This window comes from Alosa pseudoharengus, unplaced genomic scaffold (genome assembly GCF_046254945.1).
Source record: "Alosa pseudoharengus isolate Yale_2024_CS ecotype anadromous, Long Island Sound unplaced genomic scaffold, YU_APseudo_1.1 YU_APseudo_1.1_scf_13, whole genome shotgun sequence".
NCBI lineage: Eukaryota > Metazoa > Chordata > Actinopteri > Clupeiformes > Clupeidae > Alosa > Alosa pseudoharengus.
This window is the reverse complement of record NW_027468598.1, coordinates 24,825,789-24,844,384: the sequence shown is the minus strand read 5'-3', so window position 1 is coordinate 24,844,384 and position 18,596 is coordinate 24,825,789. Positions and strand designations below refer to the sequence as shown.

At 44.3% G+C, this 18,596-nt stretch overlaps 1 protein-coding gene across 5 annotated transcripts in view; it reads right to left on the bottom strand.

Moving 5' to 3' along the window:
* Nucleotides 1-18,596, bottom strand: part of septin4b (septin 4b) — a 33,377-nt gene continuing 14,781 nt past the window's right edge. For 2 of the 5 annotated variants that reach the window (XM_076282628.1, XM_076282627.1), the window contains exons 2-11: nucleotides 9,761-9,857; nucleotides 9,462-9,548; nucleotides 9,038-9,161; nucleotides 8,677-8,811; nucleotides 7,757-7,874; nucleotides 7,362-7,463; nucleotides 5,873-5,969; nucleotides 5,324-5,486; nucleotides 4,406-4,505; nucleotides 1-2,606 (exon numbers count right to left, since the gene is read on the bottom strand). In XM_076282628.1, the coding sequence (XP_076138743.1) occupies nucleotides 2,538-2,606; nucleotides 4,406-4,505; nucleotides 5,324-5,486; nucleotides 5,873-5,969; nucleotides 7,362-7,463; nucleotides 7,757-7,874; nucleotides 8,677-8,811; nucleotides 9,038-9,161; nucleotides 9,462-9,548; nucleotides 9,761-9,857 (1,092 nt within the window). In that variant the 3' untranslated portion in view covers nucleotides 1-2,537. Of the gene's footprint in view, nucleotides 2,607-4,405; nucleotides 4,506-5,323; nucleotides 5,487-5,872; nucleotides 5,970-7,361; nucleotides 7,464-7,756; nucleotides 7,875-8,676; nucleotides 8,812-9,037; nucleotides 9,162-9,461; nucleotides 9,549-9,760; nucleotides 9,858-10,929; nucleotides 11,135-11,221; nucleotides 11,344-13,465; nucleotides 13,595-18,596 lie in introns of all 5 variants that reach the window. The other 3 variants (XM_076282629.1, XM_076282625.1, XM_076282626.1) reach the window with 3 other exon arrangements.

Genomic DNA, 18,596 nt, shown 5'->3' with positions numbered 1-18,596 from the left:
TCCCATTTCAAACATGTAATAATTTATTAGACTTTTGGTCAAGGTTTTGCATACATTGCCTTTTCATAATATTCTCAAAATACATACATTTATGACCAATATTCTATTCCATGAAGTGAATAAGAAAAAAAGGTGATCCATGCGTTCACTGAGGGAGAAAAAGTAGATAAAATGAAAGTTGTCTATAAGAATATGATTTCTAAATGTGGGAAGCACTATATGACATGGAAGAACACACTCCAGTAATGTCTGGAGTGTGTATTGAAAAAGAGTATTGTCACCGGCCCTGATGTTTCTAACTCATACACAATTTGGAAGCCTTGTTTTTTTATGCAAAAGACGCATAAAGGTTTATCAAAATTGTTCCCTCTTAATAAAAAAAATAAAATAAATGAAAAAGCATGCTCAGACTGCAACAGGAAACAATGCTGAAAACCTAGAGTGATATAATAGATTGAAGGTCACACATGACCTTGATGTGAATCTTCAAGTGATACATTCTGCTCTTTTGTTAGTCTCTCTTTCTCTGCTTTCTCTTTGGCTAGCTTTTCTTTCTCTGCCAGCTCTTTAGCTAGCAGCACCCTTTCAGCTTTCTCCTTAGCTAGCTTCTCTTTCTCTACCAGCTCCTTAGCAAGTCGTTCTTTCTCTGCTTTTTCTTTAGCTAGCCTTTCTTTCTCTGCCTTCTCCTTAGCAAGTCGTTCTGTTTTCTTTTTCTGCTATTCTGTTCGGGATAACTTCAGTGGTCAGGGATCAAGTTTATGGAAAATGTAATAATAGTAAATATGATACTGATACTAAATATAGACTCAAATATGTATTTTCTTTACAAAACATCTTAAACAACAGAACCTACTGACAACATTGTCAGTTGTCATGCAGGGGAAACCATAAAACAGCTATTTTTGTGAGAGAAACAAATGTTGAAAAAGATCCTACAAATACAACAAGGAGGACGATCCCAAAGTAGATTCTTCAGATTACTCTAATAGCTTACTCTGGTCACATCATTAACCCTCAGTAAAAATAACACAATGCCTATTCATCTCCAAAAAGTTGGATTAAAATGTACTGGATTGAGGTTTCAATGACCACTTCACGACTGGGCCTGAGAGTAAAAAACATGGTCCTGTCAACTGGCCATTTTCAGGGGGAACAGAAGACCTATATATGTACATGTATATGTATATCATCAAAAACATTTGTGATTTGTTTTTAAATTGGATTTTCAATTTCTCCATATGTTAATGGTCGTAAAAAATTGATAAAATAAAACAAACACCTTTTCTGAGAGAAAGTGAAAACTGAGAAAAAAAAACTGTAGCCTGTGGCTAGCGTTAAATCATATATCACAATGGCCCTTTCTTCAGTAGACCTAAGGGCAGTTATTATGAAAGTATTTACAAAAAAACTTTAGCACATTATGACTCAATACCATTGCTTATAAATGACCATAGAACAAAGTTTACCCATGACATCTCTTAACCACGAGCTTCAACAGCCTGCATTCAAAATTAGCTTAAAATAGCCTGCCCCTTGGTGCATGTAACAATCGTGGGGCCAAACAAAAAATTCAAGGCATTTAACATCTTAGTAAAGACAGGACAACTTTTATGAATACGAGTTATACGAGTTACCATGAAAAATAGCCTACTATTGTTCTACAGTACTTCATTTGTGTTGATAAGAAAATAAAACTATTTAGCAAAAAAAAAGCATTTCTCCTCTTATTTCATGATGCAATATAAACAAAAGTGTGCACACACAGAAGATCCAATGGCATTATTATTATTTTAAAAAAGAAATGTTAACAAACAAATAACATTGTAGAAAATAATTAAATAATTATGCTGTTTTTATTCTATAGAACAAGCTATTACAAAATACTCTTGGGAATTACATTGTGCATACACCAAAATGGCAAGCTAGTGAATTGGGTGATAGGAAGGCCAACCTTTAGCAATTTCTCTCATTCATAACCTCACAGAGACTGCTACTGAGCTGCACACACACATTGCTATAGTCAAGTATTGTAAATGTTGTACACTTCTATTATGCAGGATGTCTCACAAATGGTATATCTTAATCTACAGAACCTACCAAATATATACTGTATCATAATTTGACCCCTGCCTATATCTATAGTGGTCATCATGGCTTCAGCCATGTTTTGTCTACATTTGCATGTACAGGACAGCATCCACAGGTCTGTTACCATGAATGTGGTTTGGACTGATTAAGACTACTTCATGCGTGAGTCTGACAATCAGATGTCTCCACAAATCACAAACGGAGCAAAGAAGTTGATGCTGGACAAGAGTGTGAGACAGAGACTCAACAGGAACAACAATGATGTCTATGTACGTACTGTTCTTCAGTCTTCAGGCTCATCCAGGTGGGTTATGTTAGTGAGACATTGCAGAGGAGGCTTGGGAAGAGGAAGAGGAGGAGGCTCAATGTTTCTGGGGTGACGGGATACTTTTTAGACTGCTGCTTGGCTGGGAGCGATGTGCGTGGAGGGGGTTCAGGGAATGCCGTGGTTAATATGCTTCTTTCTGTGTGTGCATTTGTTCCTGAATCTTCTGCAGCATCTCCTGCATTCGTCGTAACTGCGATAGGAGAGACAAAGAAAAACATAGAGTTGCCTGTCAAACCGGTGAACTTACATCGATGGTCAAAATTGATCACATGACTTAAAACGTGAACCCTGATTGGGTATTGCTGCCCATAGACCTCCCTGTTCTGCACAAATGAGTGGCCAACCAGGCCTATGGTGAAGCCACTGTAGCCCTGCCACTGTGGTCATTGCAGGGGGAAACAAAAATCAATAATAGCCGCGCTCCTCTGATCATGTGACCATCAGGGTGCAGCCCAGTAGAGAGTATGCAGAGGCTTATCACTCTTATCACTCTCCTGCCAATCATTTCTATACTATCACCCGGGCCATAGGACCTGATATTTATTTATGCTCATCAGGCAATGGAGACTCATAAATATAGTCTATAACATATTTGATATGACTAGGATTGCTCCAACAGAGGTTCTATGAACCATTCTGAAGAGAGTCTGTACTGCATCTGTTTCTGACACGTGAGCAGAAGTATTGATAATTACAGAGTAAAGATGTCGGGATCATGTTTTGGAAATTGACAAACTTTGACTAGAAATAGATTAACAATAAAATCAATGCCTGCATAATGTACGTTTGTTGTAGTGAAATCAGGTCAATTTCCGGTTTGGGTTGTACACTCAAATAGCAAGGCTTCAGTGGATAGGGAGGTGCTTGTGAATACACTGAATGGTTTATAATTATGGCAACAACATAACCATTTTGAAATAATTTAATGAAAGATGAAAACAATGGATTCAACTCAAAAACAAACCAATGGTATAATATATTTAAGGAACTAATGTTGAATAGAAATGTTTTACAGAAACAAATACCCTTTGTACCAATTCACAGAATCTGTTCTATTAATGAAATACTATCCTAAGAGGATTGCTTTTAGCCATATTCAAACACTCGTTAAATATGAACACAAGGAGGCAACATTAAGCAAGTCCACTGTATAAACATATTTACTGGAAAACTCAGCCTAATAAGGACTGAAAATATATAAAGTTACAGCCACAACAACGTTGCAAAGGAGCATGTTTATGAATACTGCACCTGTATATCTCTTTGAATACTGCTGACTGGCAAGTGAATTTGCACAAAATTAAAAATATCTAGAGCAGCACAGATAATAGGGTCTCTCCTTTGGTTTTTAGCACACTAGCATCAACAACAAGCTCCTGTGTATTAGGATACTGGCTTAACACTGGACTTAGATGTTACACAGAGAAGCCTAAAATATCAGGAAACAGCTGAGCACGTTCAAGACTCTAATTGGAGCTTTGAGTCTCACTCGTCTCTGTCCCAGCACCATATGCAGGTGGCAGACTCACACAGGGCCGACGTGCTTGACTGCTGAGCGGTGCAGGCTTCAGACTTTGCAGTCTTGTGAGGACAGCTCCCCAGGGAGAACAATAACAGGGACTCTACTCTACTTCAATATATCACATGGCCATCTACGTCTATGTAGGGTTGGATCTTCCCATGGGGGAAAGGCATAGTTAGTGAGGGAGGTCATTTTTTTTTGTGTGTTTCCCACCTCCTGAATCAAACCCTTCCAGGATGTGGGCACCTATGGCTTTCTTTGGTGTGCTGGCCTCTAGAGGCAACTCTGTGTTTACATGGCCGTGGAATATTCTGGAATAGCTGTGACTATCAGGAGCCCTCTGGATGCTCAGAGTGGGCCTCCTGTTCTACATGTGGGTCCTGATGCTGCTCGTGCTCGTGCACGTGATCATGCTCATGCTCGTGCCCGTGATCGCGCTCGTGTCCATGTTCGGCTCTATGCCGTACCTCTTCGTCTTTCTCGCGGATCAGCTTTTCCGTCTCGCTGTCCGCCACGCCAGGCACCATGGGTATGGGGAAGTCGGTGCCGCTCTCCCTGGTGAGCTTACTGGTCAAGCAAAACAAAGCGAACGGTCACTACTGAACAAACACAACATGGCGGTACAAACCTGCAGACGAAACTCAGTGCCTTAAGTAGCTACAACATTTCAATGTTGCAAATCAAAGAAGACAATGACACTCCCTTTAAAGACTTCATCCATGCACGCAAGTACAGCACATATAGGTGCATGTGTGTGTATGCATAGAATACATATATAAGAACATATGTGTATGTGTGTATGCATAGAGTATAAAAGAACATACACTACTCACAAAAAGTCAGGGATATTCGGCTGTTGGGTGAAATTTCTGGATGAACCTAAAATCCACTATAACCTTTACAGGTGAACATTATGTGACTATCTCTAAATACTTCCTGTACTGAAACATTAGATTTTACCCGAAAGCCAGATATCCCTAACTTTTTGTGAGTAGTGTATGTGTGTATGCATAGAGTACCGGTATAAAATAACATATGAGCATGTGTGTATGCATAGAGTATAAAAGAACATATGAGCATGTGTGTGCATGGAATATAAAAGAACATATGAGCATGTGTGTATGCATGAAATGTAAAAAAAACATATGAGCATGTGTGTGTGCATAGAGTATAAAAGAACATATGAGCATGTGTGTATGCATGAAATGTAAAAAAACATATGAGCATGTGTGTGTGCATAGAGTATAAAAGAACATATGAGCATGGAGCGTGTATGCATAGAGTGTATAAGAAAAGAGTATGGCTGTGTTATGCTATACAGTATACTAGGTGTGCCTTTAAAACAGGTACCCCAATTACAGTGTGCCCTCGGCGCCCCGGCATACTTGCGGTTGCGCTCCTTGACCACCATGCGGGTCATGCTCTGAATGCAGTGGGCGCGGTAGTTCTCGTAGTGGGTCTCCCGGGTCACGTCCTTTAGGTCCTGCATGTGCGTACGCACCAGCATGTTCCGCAGTTTCACAAAGTCACAGTGCGCCGAGTTCTCCACTGTCGTTGCACATCCAGATAATGCTTAAAATGTTAGACCCGGCAAATTCTCCATCTCACATCAGTACTAAATCTATATTTTAAATACTTGTAAAACATTTATATTTAAATTCATATTTCTTTATTTCTTATCTCAGATCGTCAGGCCTTATTGCAGCTATATGCACTCACGGTGGAAATAGCATAGCATCTGTATACTTTTACTACTACTAAGAAAAATAATAATCTATATAATATTAACTTTATTAACTTTACAGTATATTATTTATGATATGAATATAATAATATTATGAAAAGAAAAACACATCCACATATCAATAGAAAAGGCCTTTCTTGGCCATATTAGGTCCATATTTGCAGGATGCATTGTGGAGTGCTTCCGGTACCTTCTACGATGCCCCAGGGGTAGAGGCGTCCTCTCACTCGCCTGCCTTTGGCCTCCACCACTGTGTTGCTGCCGATCACGGCAAAGGGAATGCTGTCCTGGAGGGAGACGGAGACGGAGGAGAGGTGCTCTTAGTGGGCGAGGAGATGTGCTCTTAGTGGGCGAGGAGATGTGCTCTTAGTGGGCGAGGAGATGTGCTCTTAGTGGGCGAGGAGAGGTGCTCTTAGTGGGCGAGGAGAGGTGCTCTTAGTGGGCGAGGAGAGGTGCTCTTAGTGGGCGAGGAGAGGTGCTCTTAGTGGGCGAGGAGAGGTGCTCTTAGTGGGCGAGGAGAGGTGCTCTTAGTGGGCGAGGAGAGGTGCTCTTAGTGGGCGAGGAGAGGTGCTCTTAGTGGGCGAGGAGAGGTGCTCTTAGTGGGCGAGGAGAGGTGCTCTTAGTGGGCGAGGAGAGGTGCTCTTAGTGGGCGAGGAGATGTGCTCTTAGTGGGCGAGGAGAGGTGCTCTTAGTGGGCGAGGAGATGTGCTCTTAGTGGGCGAGGAGAGGTGCTCTTAGTGGGCGAGGAGAGGTGCTCTTAGTGGGCGAGGAGAGGTGCTCTTAGTGGGCGAGGAGAGGTGCTCTTAGTGGGCGAGGAGATGTGCTCTTAGTGGGCGAGGAGAGGTGCTCTTAGTGGGCGAGGAGAGGTGCTCTTAGTGGGCGAGGAGAGGTGCTCTTAGTGGGCGAGGAGAGGTGCTCTTAGTGGGCGAGGAGAGGTGCTCTTAGTGGGCGAGGAGAGGTGCTCTTAGTGGGCGAGGAGATGCAGTCAGAGCCCCTGCACTGCAGAAGGCAGACGCAGTGTCCTTCCCCACTTGCTCTGTGGCTGCTCTGCTCCGTTGCAATCTACCCCCACCCACCCCTCCCTCCTTTGTTCACTTCTCCCTCTGGTTAATAATCCCTCACTGTTTCATACACTGCCTCATGCTTCTTCTAATGTACACGGACATTTCTGTCTCACTCATTCCCACTCTGTCTCACTCTCTCAGGCATACAAATACTGTCTCACTCTCTCTCGCACACATACACACACACACACACACACACACACACACACACACACACACACACACACACACACACACACACACACACACACACACACACACACACACACACAACTAGTTCTACTTCCCATTCCTCCAAACCTTTTTGCTGAGAACTCTCTTTCTCTCTCTCTCACTCTCTCTCTCTCTTTCTCTCTCTCTCACTCTCTCTCTCTCTCTCGCCCCCTCTCTCTCAGGGCATATTAGGACACTATCTGCAGGCAAGTCTGTGTTGACAGGGTCGCCAGTGACCACAGTCCACCATCTGTCCAGATCCGACCGCACACATACAGCACACAGTAAAGATTTGTTTTCATTTGGAAGAATATGGCTCCATGGGGAACGTGACTGAGATGATTTTTTGTTGTGAGCTGAAAAGCTGAAACTAGTGCATGTAGGTGCTTAGAAAGGACCAACCTTTAGCTCCTGGTCCTGCTGTTTGAAGTCTTCATCCTCATCAGAGTCACAGTCTGGAAATTGATAGATTTTAATGCCATACTGCTCTATCTCCTCTCGAATCTACAGGGGAGAAAGATGAAGAGAACTGCCATTAACAGATAAAGAAAAGATACTTATATATACAAGACAGACATTAATACAAAAAGGAGAAACATGTACAGCACAAATAATGTTTTGTATTATAAGTAATGTCGGAACAAAACCTGTATTTTTTTCATGCTCTAGGACTAAGGCTGCAAGGCCGAAACGTTTGTTACTGTTACCTCTGCTGCTATTTGTGAAAATAATTTAGTAAAAACAAAACGATTTTGGAGGGCAACCATTTTTTTGATTTTTCATGCTCTTGGACTAACCTTGATTTTCTTTTTCTTGACCTCACTGGGAGTGAGAGTGTCTGCTTTGGCCAGAACAGGGACAATGTTGACCTTCTCATGAAGGGCCTTCATGAACTCCACGTCCAAAGGCCTAAGACTGGACAACAGAAACCACAGAACATTACTGTACTGGAGGAATATGCCCTGGGATTACGGTATATCCAATTTGCCGTTGCAAGAATAAATGGTCACTTTTAATTGTGTTAGAAAAGGACCATATAATGTTATGAGATTGTTGTAATGAGCACTTGCGTTGTAATAGCAAATCCTTTCTATAATGCATTTAGTTTGCAATAAATCACCTAATCATAGTGCACAGCATGACTTGCAGGGTTTTGCCTTCACTGATCTACCATATGCATTACCACATCTTTACCAGAAGAGGGCGCTCTTCTACAAGCAACAACACTGTGGTCGTGTGCTGCATTTAGTGTTATGTATTGCTCCTATCACTGTGCAACCGAGTGAGACTGTGCAGCAGCTCAAAACCACAAAGTCAGCAGGACAATTCACTCCTAACGCAATGGCAAGCATGGAGATGATGAGCATTAAATCACCTTTAAAAAGCCTAAGGGGAGAGACATGGAGAGCTTTGACTCGTGTGGAAATAGACTAAGAGAAGCAATGTAAACAGGCCACACTAATCAACTGGCTCTGCATTGTTTGAGCCGCAGGGTGGAGGGGATTGGTGGGTGTGGGGGTTATTGATGGGGTTTTCTCTGCCCTCGTCTGTGGGATGGGGGTGGGTTTGGGTGTGGGTGAGATGGGATTCTCTGCTCTCACCCGTGGGATGGGTAACTGGGGGGGGGTTGGTAGAGGTGGGGCTCTTTGCTCTCTTTGGGGGGGATGGGGGGGGGGGATGGGGTGGGTGTGGGTGAGGTGGGGCTCTTTGCTCTTACCCGTGGCCGAAGGGGGAGATGAAGTAGAGGCAGCAGTGCACGCGGTTGTCCTGGATGTTCTTGCGGTTCAGGCCGCTCTCGTCCCGGAAGTACTGCTCAAACTGCTGGTCTATGTAGTCGGCCACGGACTTCCAGCTGAGGGGGGCACACACAGAGACAAACCAGCACTGAGGGAACAGCAGTGCATCTCCTGTGACCCAGTCCAACCTGGGTCACATACTACATCTAATTTTGAAGTCACCTACACATAGACAATCATTCACAGCTATTCAATTTCAGAAGGAAAGTAATCAGTCAGCTCCCTCTGAAAGATGAAGTAACACAATGTACATGTTTGGGCCCAGTCAATCCCTCTACATACCATTCAGTGTTATTGACGGCATCTCCGAAGCCTGGCGTGTCAACAATGGTGAGTTTCAGCTTGACGCCTTTCTCCTCAATATCCACTGTGTGTTTGGTGATCTCCACAGTCTGGGTAATCCTCTCTGTGGAAACCATAAAGAGATGCAACTCTCATATATGTTCATACATACATATCAATATATATCTATCTCTATACCAAAATCACAACATAATGACCACAATCATTAATGGCATACACATGTTGGATTGCACAGAGAGCTTAAAAAACTCCTTCAGTCTAAACAGGGAAGTGCTAGACTACAGTCAAGAAGGCTAAATATGAAATATAAATATAAATCAAAACTTCATGTTCCAACTGAACTAATGTTCAAACATGTCTTAATTGTGGAACAGCATACTTGATGTCAACCCTGAGGTCTCACCTTCAGCGTTGAGTAGTTTCCTATCTTTATACAGGTCTGTCAGGAAGAGGCTGTTGACAAGGGTAGACTTCCCAAGACCAGACTCACCTGAGAGAAAGCAAAGACTCCATTTAGTAAGACACACAAAGTCAACAAACAAAAGAAAAAGAAAAAGAAAAACCACCACCACCAACCACAAAAGCCAACAGTCTCTGACCACTGTGGGGGTTTTTCAGTGAAAAGAAAACCCCTTGAGCGCAATTACAATCAGACAGACTTTTGAACTCATGTTAGTCCAGTGATGCAGTCTATATACTGACCTGCCACCATGAGAGTGAAGTCAAAGCCCTTTTTCACAGATTTGCGATGCACCTGGTTGGGCAGGGTGGCGAAGCCCACATACTCCTTATCCTGATCCTGTTGAACACAGCCATTGTAGGAGAAAAAGAAATGGAGAGAGAGAGAGAGAGAGAGAGAGAGAGAGAGAGAGAGAGAGAGAGAGAGAGAGAGAGAGAGAGAGTGGGAGAATGAATTCTTTTAGGAGAATGCATGTGAATTGCAGTCAAAATGGGAATAAGGATCATGAAAAATACATAACCAAAAACAGAACACCGTGGGAGGTATCATGTCTCAAGATATTTTAGGGATTCAAAAATATCAAGTGGTGAGGTCAACCTAAGGGCACCTGGCTCGAGTCACCTGGTTCAAAGGCTGCCCAGCTCATTGTTATAGTACATTTCATCCACAGGCTTCAGACGATACTACCTTCTCATGGACATGGATGGAGACCTTAAGAGTGTTTCTCACTAAACGGTAGCAGGTCTTGAGTAAATAAAATAGTTTACAGTGCAATAAGAAAAAAGGCGTGCCTGTTTCATTATCCTGATTTAGAAGCAAAGCAGAGACCGCAAAAAGACTCCACACCTTCTCAGACATGGCATCAAACAATAAAAACAACAGTCTTTTCAGCCATAAAAGGAAGTTGCAAATTTAAAACATTCAAATGAATGTCCTTGACTAAGGAAAATCACATGTTTGTTCTTAAGTGGAGCCAGTATTATAGGTCAGACTATGAGAATGAGTACTAAAACTAAGTTTGATACAAGAACTGAGAGAAATAATAACAGTGACTCCATATTCAAACAAATGAAGAGAAAGAAAATAGCCGAAAAAAAGTGTACGTTCCATACTGAACAATAGCAGATCTAAAGACACAATTCTACACATCATATAATGATATTATCATATTTTCACATTCCAAAAAGGGCTGTGAGAGCACAGGAAAATAACCAGTATGTGTCAGGGCAGACTCAGATATTATTACAATGTCTGTTATTGCAACATCTGTAGTCAATCTCTACAACTAACATCCTTTTCATCTTCACACATCAGCAGCAACATGGAGCACCAGAGCACAGCTGGATGTGACCATGCAGCCCCAGACAAGAGAGTTGCTATCGGCCACCTGATACGGGCCCTTAAGCATTACCTCTGTCGAATCATAGGGGTCGTAGCGTCCCCACGGGCTCTTGGGCCGCGAGGGGCTGATGGGCGACGGCAGGCTAAAGTCCACGGTGCCCCGAGGGGACCTTTGCTCTGAGAGGGCGTCAAAAGGACCCCGGCCGCCCGCGGCGGATGGCCGCAAGTACGTGGGCGTCCCCGGAGTGCGGGGGCTGTCAAGGCCCTCGCTCTCACTGTCCCCGGCCGAGGAGTGGCGCCCGTGGCCAGCAAACCAGAAAGGGTTGCCCTCTTTAGGGCCGGGCTGCTGCTGCTGCTGCTGCGGGTCGTGATGGTGCTGGGGGTCATGCTGCTCGTGCTGGTCGGGGTGGTCATGGTGGTGGTGCTGACCCAAGATGTTCTCCAGCTCAGAGTCCTCTGAGTCCTCCTTGGAGTGGCTGGAGCTCTGAGTGGGGACCAGGAGTGGAGAGGGACGGAGCGGGACGGGGCGAGGAGGGACAACAGGGGTCAGGAGACAGGGGAGGAGGTGGCGATAGGGAGGTTGTGACGAGGAGCCGACGCAGTGGCGGAGAGGGAGAGAGTGAGGTTATTGGTGGAGGTGAGGGAGAGGAAGGAGGGCCGGAGACGACAGGGATAAGTGGGTCGCCAGGAACAGAAAGAGAAGAAGAGATTTTTGCTGGTGGTTAGACAAACCTGACACTTGTGAGGAGGTGGTGAAAACAATTGAACAGATCACATTTGGAAACACCTTGCCTGAGGTTTGCATGCATGTGTATTTACCATCAACTAACACTAATGCATATCAACAAATGCTAGTTTAGTAAATTAGCAACTAACAAAAGAACTAACTGCACACTATCCCAAGATAGACTCTAGCCTTTCATACACAGTTCATAAGCAAACCTTGAAATAAAGTGTTACCAAATGAATTAGTGGTGTAAGTACAGGAGTATGTCACATGAGGAGAGCAGAGAAAATAGAAAAGGAAGAGACATTCAGTGGCTCTGAGTCAAAACAGTTAAAAACGGGCTGTTAGTTCCCAAACAACACGAGGAAGAAGACTACAATTAATGCCAGAAGACAGCAGGCCACAGCTGAAGCCAGAAAACCTGCAAAAGGGGGAAACTCGATTGGGAACACTTCAACCGATTCAGATTCCACCCGAAATCAACGCAGCAGATGCGATGGATGAAATACGGCACCCGGGTCAAGCCGCATCCGATCCAGACACTTCATCTGGACCTTAAGGAAGAGGATGAGCGATTTCCCCCGAGGTCTGCTGTGGTGTACGGGCTGCCAGATAGAAATCTGCCTGGACAGCAGATTCTGATTTGGCAATGCTGTGGTGAAGGAGGCTGATCAACGTAACACTGACACGTGGCTTATAATAGAAAGAAGAAAGTATTGTATCTATATTATATTGCAACATTTTAGTTCCTTTGCATACCATCATACAGCAGTATTTTGATGAAATCTGTTGTTTGTGTAGGCCCAAGACATCAATATTCATGCAGACTAGAGGATGAATATGGAGAGGAAATCTAATATGCTCAGCTCATGTCAGTAATGGTCAAGGCCACTCTGAGGGCCGTCCAAACAGTGGGAGAATAACTCCAAAAACAGATAGTCCAAGAGATATGGTTTTCGGGATATTACTTACTGTACCAAAACGTCACAAAAACCACAGGCATCAAAGATAATGTTGACATACTGAGTTGAAGTATTGCTGTAGCTTGAAATGTGCAGATCCACCTCTTCCCCTGCTATGGGTCCTCTGTATTTTGGTCATGAGTCTATCTTGTATTGCATGACAATGAGTTCCCCTTGTACATTACCAATTCCAATTGGTTGGGCCAACAGTGAGAGGAACCAAGTGTCCTTTGTCTGCAAGAAGACACTCTCAAGGCTCTCTGGCCCGCTGCCAGGCAGGGTCCTCAAGTTACTGCTGGTCCAGCCTCTTCAGAGGCTTCTATGGTGAATTATACACTCGTGTGGGAAAGGACCATGGTGCAGGTCAACTTCAGAGGAGATGTGTGTGTGTCCCCGCTGATGAAAAGTTGCGGTCCTGAGGCTCTCCTCAACTCACTCCAGTGTTGTTTCGGCTTCTTTTGAATGTGGGAGCTTTTGTCCCAGATTGTTCTCGGATAAATTGGAGCAGGTCAGCTTTACTGTTTTAGGTCAGCTTCACTGTTTTAGGTCACCTTCCCAGTCTCTGGCTTTGGATGGTATGCTTTAGACTTGCTAATACATCAATATATCCATCTGGGAACTAAATAGATTAGAAATATACATTTTCATGAAATCTGAATAATTGATGCTTTGTAAATGTTTTAGTTGTGTCCTTACCAATGGCTGTATATATTTGTATACAGTCCATGGTACCGACGAACGCTTGCATATTGAATAGGTATTTGACCACATGGTAGCTCATAGTTTGGAATGACATTCAGACCATGAGCCTGTGGGCTAAAGCTGGGAGGTCAGCCATTAAGCTGCAGCACAGTGACCGACACCAACTCTCTGTCTCATTAAGGGGGTGAGGGGTCACTCAGGGGGTCAGGGGTCACTTGTACCTGTTCGGCCTCATGCTCCTTTGGCTCGGGGGACGTTGGGGCGGAATCCTGCTCGTCAGACGGCGAGTCTGCCTCGTGATCGCTATCCTCCATTGCTACTGGGGCTACAGTGCACTCTGCCATCTCCAAGCAGAGAGAGGGTAGGGGTTTTAATTTGCGGAAGAGGGAGTGGTGGTCAAAAGGAGAGGGTGTGGCAGAGTCCATTGACCGGGAGCAAAGCAGGAAGATGGTTTTGGGATGAGGGGGGCAGAACAAGTGAGCATTGGGGGTCAAGGGTCAGAGTGGGATTGCATTGCGCATTTAAGCGTGCGTGTGTGTGTGTGTGTGTGTGTGTATGTGTGTGGGAGAGATGAAAGGAGAGGAAGGTGAACATGGGATTGGGAGAGGAAAAGAAAACCATGAAATGATTAATCAAATCCCACAAAATCCATGAGAGAAATGCAGAGGTCTGAACTGAGATCAATGAAAGAGAGGCTCAGTGGAATGCTAGGATAGTGTGAAGAATGGCTAAATGTCAATAGGAGGATGAGCTCTCCAGGGTTATGTCTCCTGTCTCTTCATCGGACTCAGTTATTACAATATGTGTTTACAATATGGGAGTCAGTTTGACCAAAGCTTTACACTAACACACAAACGCACACACACACAGACAGACACACACACAGAAAGGTAGCAGATTTAAAATGTCACATCAAAGGCACCATTCAGTCATTTCTTTGGATCCTGACATTACTGCTTCAGCCTATGGTATAATTCAGGACAAACTACAGGCTTTCCATAACAAATACAACAAAACATTTTATATTGCGGGGTACATACATCGTCTTGTTGTGCCACACTTAAGATCAAAAACTTGACTGAAGTACATGCTCTGTTGTTTTCAAAACCAACAATTATCATGCAGCCGCCTCTGACATCTTACCAGCTTTAATTGCATAGAGATCTGGAACTCAAGGGCAGCAGGATATTAGCAGAATCCCAGATTAGGCACATGTGACCTCTTTTCTAGCCTTGTGCGTGCTGCACAGATCAATTGTCACTCCCCCTCACCAACAAGCTCAACAATGACCCATTTAACCAACACTAATCGATGCTTCAGTGGCTACTCTTGAGTGATATCAGGACGGAAATGGAAACGTTGAAAGTTAAGAAACATGTTATTATGCCGTCTGATGAGATCAAACTGCTCACTGGTCACTGTGCAGTGAGAACTGAAATGGTTTGGAGAAAAACTAGTTTGTACTGATACACCTACACAATCCTTGGTTTAGTAATGCTCATCTATCATTCATCAAACTACAAACTGAATGTGCTATACAGTACTCTGAATGTGCTTTACAGTAGCAGTTGAATAGATACACAATGCAAACTAGACTGCTCTGAACAGTTGATGCAAACTAGACTGCTCTTAAACAGTTAAACGCTGGCCACTGCTAACAATAAAGGGAAAAAACCTTCTCTAATCTGACATAAAATGAGAATTAGGCCTCAGCAATGTCATCTTGCACCTTAACAAACAAACATAGCCCTGTTAATTAAGCAAGTTAACAAGAGTCAACAAGACTGCACGACGGAGCTCACCTACGTGACGCTTTCAGAGATGAAGCAGCCTCAACCTGTGTTTCTGCAACAGACTCTTCATTCCCTCAAACAGAGGCCGTCCCGAGTCCAGCCCAGGCCTTTATAGCCCTCCGCTCTGGGACGCCACGTCCTTCAGCACCATTGAGCTGCCCGCTGCCCCAGGCTGCCAATCACGACCCACTCCAACTGTGCCACTATTGACAAACCGACGGGGCTGAAGCACTGGTCACTACCTCGCCGATATGCGGTTCCTGCCAGAACCGTGCACAAAACCCTGCATATACAACTCTATGCTACAAAGCTATGAATTCAACGTTGTACAGTAAACAACAAATTACGGAAATATACTAGATATCACAGCATTAGTTTTAGATTGCTGATTTGTCTTCTTTACTTCATTTAATTTACAGTAGTCATGTACTACTTCCTCTGCCGTGAGATTCTCTCTCATGAACAGCATTGAGTTTCAGCCTACTGCATCAGGGCTGTAGTGTACTCAAATGTGGTCATTCTCAACAACGCTCTGTACATTTTCTAACCATGACACAGTGAGCTGGGCTGCTTGGGCACCGTCTCGGAGGGATGTCCATGCCAGAAGACATCAAATCATCTGGGCCTGTGGAACATCTTACCTCAGCATAGCTAAAAGCTCATTTTCCAGCTCCGTCTTATTCTGTCTGCATTTCCAGCACGTAACCGCACGTCCTGAAATGACATCGTAATAATATTCGGCGGATAGGTGTCGTTCAGAAAACGCTGATGAGCCTAGAGCAGAGAGGAGTTATGAGTGCGAAGGGTGTTATGAGTCACTGCTCTGAACACTCATGAGTTGACATTTTTGGTGTTTTGGCATCATCAGCCAACGCACTCATCGACAAGAATGTTGTTAGCTCATCTTTAGCAATGATCTGTAAAACCAGAGTTCTGTGTGAAGACTTTATCAGGCCGCAAAGAATCATCCAGCAGGCTCGCGTTCCCTGAAGTACTGTAACCGACCACACCCATAGCATCCTCCTGCAGGGTGAAACCCAAGCCCCCTATTTGACTGCTTTTGTACACATCCCCTCCCAGACTCTCATGTGGGTGTAAGCTGTAGGAGCAGTTGGCACGACTGGTGGCGAAGTGCATGATAATCTGCAGCATTAGAGGCTTAGGAGACCACGGCCACATCTGAAACAGATTTAAGGGGAAAACATCAAGGAATTCCCGGCCCCAACTGGAGGAGCATCCCAACCCCCCCCCCCCCCCCCCCCCGAGGGCACACACTGCAAATACCCCCCTCTTTCACTTCTGCTCTCTTACCCCAAAAACACTCCTTCAGATCTCTGCATCCAGACACACACACACTCAGGGCACAGAGCGAAAAAAAAAATAAAGACTGCTCGAGAAAAACACACGTATGCTGCAACCCACGACAGACAGCGACTTCTGAGTGTGGCACACAGGGCACACGAACAGCGCAGCGCGGAAGAATAGGCACGCTTGTGCTGGCATCTGGGCACAGAGCAGCAGTCCGATTACGTCAAGCGCACAGAGCACTCGTGTTTGGGCTACTTGGCATTCCTTGTGGGGAGCGCTGTGCTGCGGGCGACTGACTGACGAAGCCACAGGAGAAATGGCCTCCCCTCCCTGACAGAAGCGTGTCCGTCCGCGAGTAAACAGCTATTATGCTCTTGTTGGGTTGCACACAATGTGGGGGAAGAGAGGGATGAAAACGTGGTGAGAAAAGTACAATCGTTTTTTTGTTCATGTAGTAGACACAGTCATTGCACAAGAGCTCACTGATGCGAAAAAGGAAATCAATACAAGTTCAATCGCTTTTTGTGCATGTAGTAGACACAATTTTAGCACAAGAGCTCAATTATGCGGAAAAGGAAATCAATGCAAGTTCATTATTCATTTGGGATTTTGAGTGAGCAGTGCAACAATACAGAAAACAGTTTCACCTACTATGTCCCAGTCCCCACACAACTCTTTATCAACTCTAACAAGTCATAAACAACACATAGTGGCCCAACGAGATCATGCAATGTGCAATGATATCAATGACACAATGGCTATAGAAGTGAACACATTTCTACCTTATGAGCTACTCCATCAACCCATTTTTGTGGAAACGGGTGCACACGTCCAAAATATGTTTTAAAAGGTGCCAGACAAAACGTGTCAGAGAGAGAGAAGGAGATGGTCTGCACACTTTTTAGAATAAAGGCAATGTTTCAACGATCTCAACAGATCTTCATCAGGCAAAACAAAAAGATCTGATGAAGATCTGTTGTGATCGAAACGTTGCCTTTTTAGAATAAATAAAGTATTTCTCGGAGCCCATATACAGCGTGCAGACCATCTCCTTCTCCCTACTCCATCAACCCATCATGGTTCACCTCTGGCAACCACTGACTGTCCAGTGTCCACTGACAGTGAGGGTGCACCTCCTCTCATCGGAGTCAAGCTTCTCCTTCATCCAACATGTCTGCCTGAGCATACGTGCATAATGAGTTAATGAAGTTACGCACGTGAGTTGTAACGACCACCCGGAAGGCTCTGTAGTGTGACTGGAATGAACTGGACCGTCTACTGTATTAGAGCACTGCTTTTAAACTTGGGTCTCAACTTGGGTCTAGAGAGATTAGCTAATGTGATTTCAGCAGGATCTATTTATGACTGTTTCACATTATTATCATGGCATCACTCACTTTGAAGTTAAATTAAATCAGACCCATGTACTGAGGACCTATCTGTCAGAGTCAGAGGGCATTGAGAGAATGAGACTAGAAACCTGTGCTAGGCTCTCAGTCACATAACCACAATATCACACTGTGGCCACAACAGCCACAGCCACAACAACAACAACAAGAACAACATCAACAACAAAACTAATAAGCACAGGAAACAAAGTGCTAAAAATAATAGAGTCGCCTGCCATTCCTGGTTCAAGTTACAAAGCATCTATGAGAGCCTGTTTCCAGCCGAATGTTAGGTGCTCTGGGTCATACATGGGTGGTCTCTCTGGGGAGGGATTTGGCTCCTTTTGGCAGACTGGCATCTCTCATTTAGCTCACATCAAACAGAGGAAGAATTACCCCTCAAATGGGAAAAATATAGCCTGTAAAACATAATGCCTGCAATGTGTTGAGTGACGGCACGTAGAGCGGGTGTACTTTTGCGGTCACACCAGAATTTACCGTGCAAGAACATTATGGAGTTGAGAGGGCACAGGGGCCCTGCTGTCCATACTTGGTAGCAGGTCTGTGGCCTGAAGCTACATACATTATTGCATTATAATGATCAGTTGTAGGTAGACGACTGGGCCATGTTGATCTTGAGGTCTACTATAAAGATGTCAATGTGCAGTTGGCAGCAAAAACATTGCCATCCAAAAGGAAGTACCATTTTCCTGACCATCCTTGCATGAGATACTATAGTCATTCTGTGGAGGGTTGTTTTGCTTGAGAGGACACATGTCATTTCCCAACACACAGCCGGCCCTCAGACATGTCAGTGTTTGTGAATGACAATGGAGGGTTGTTGTTAACAATGCTCT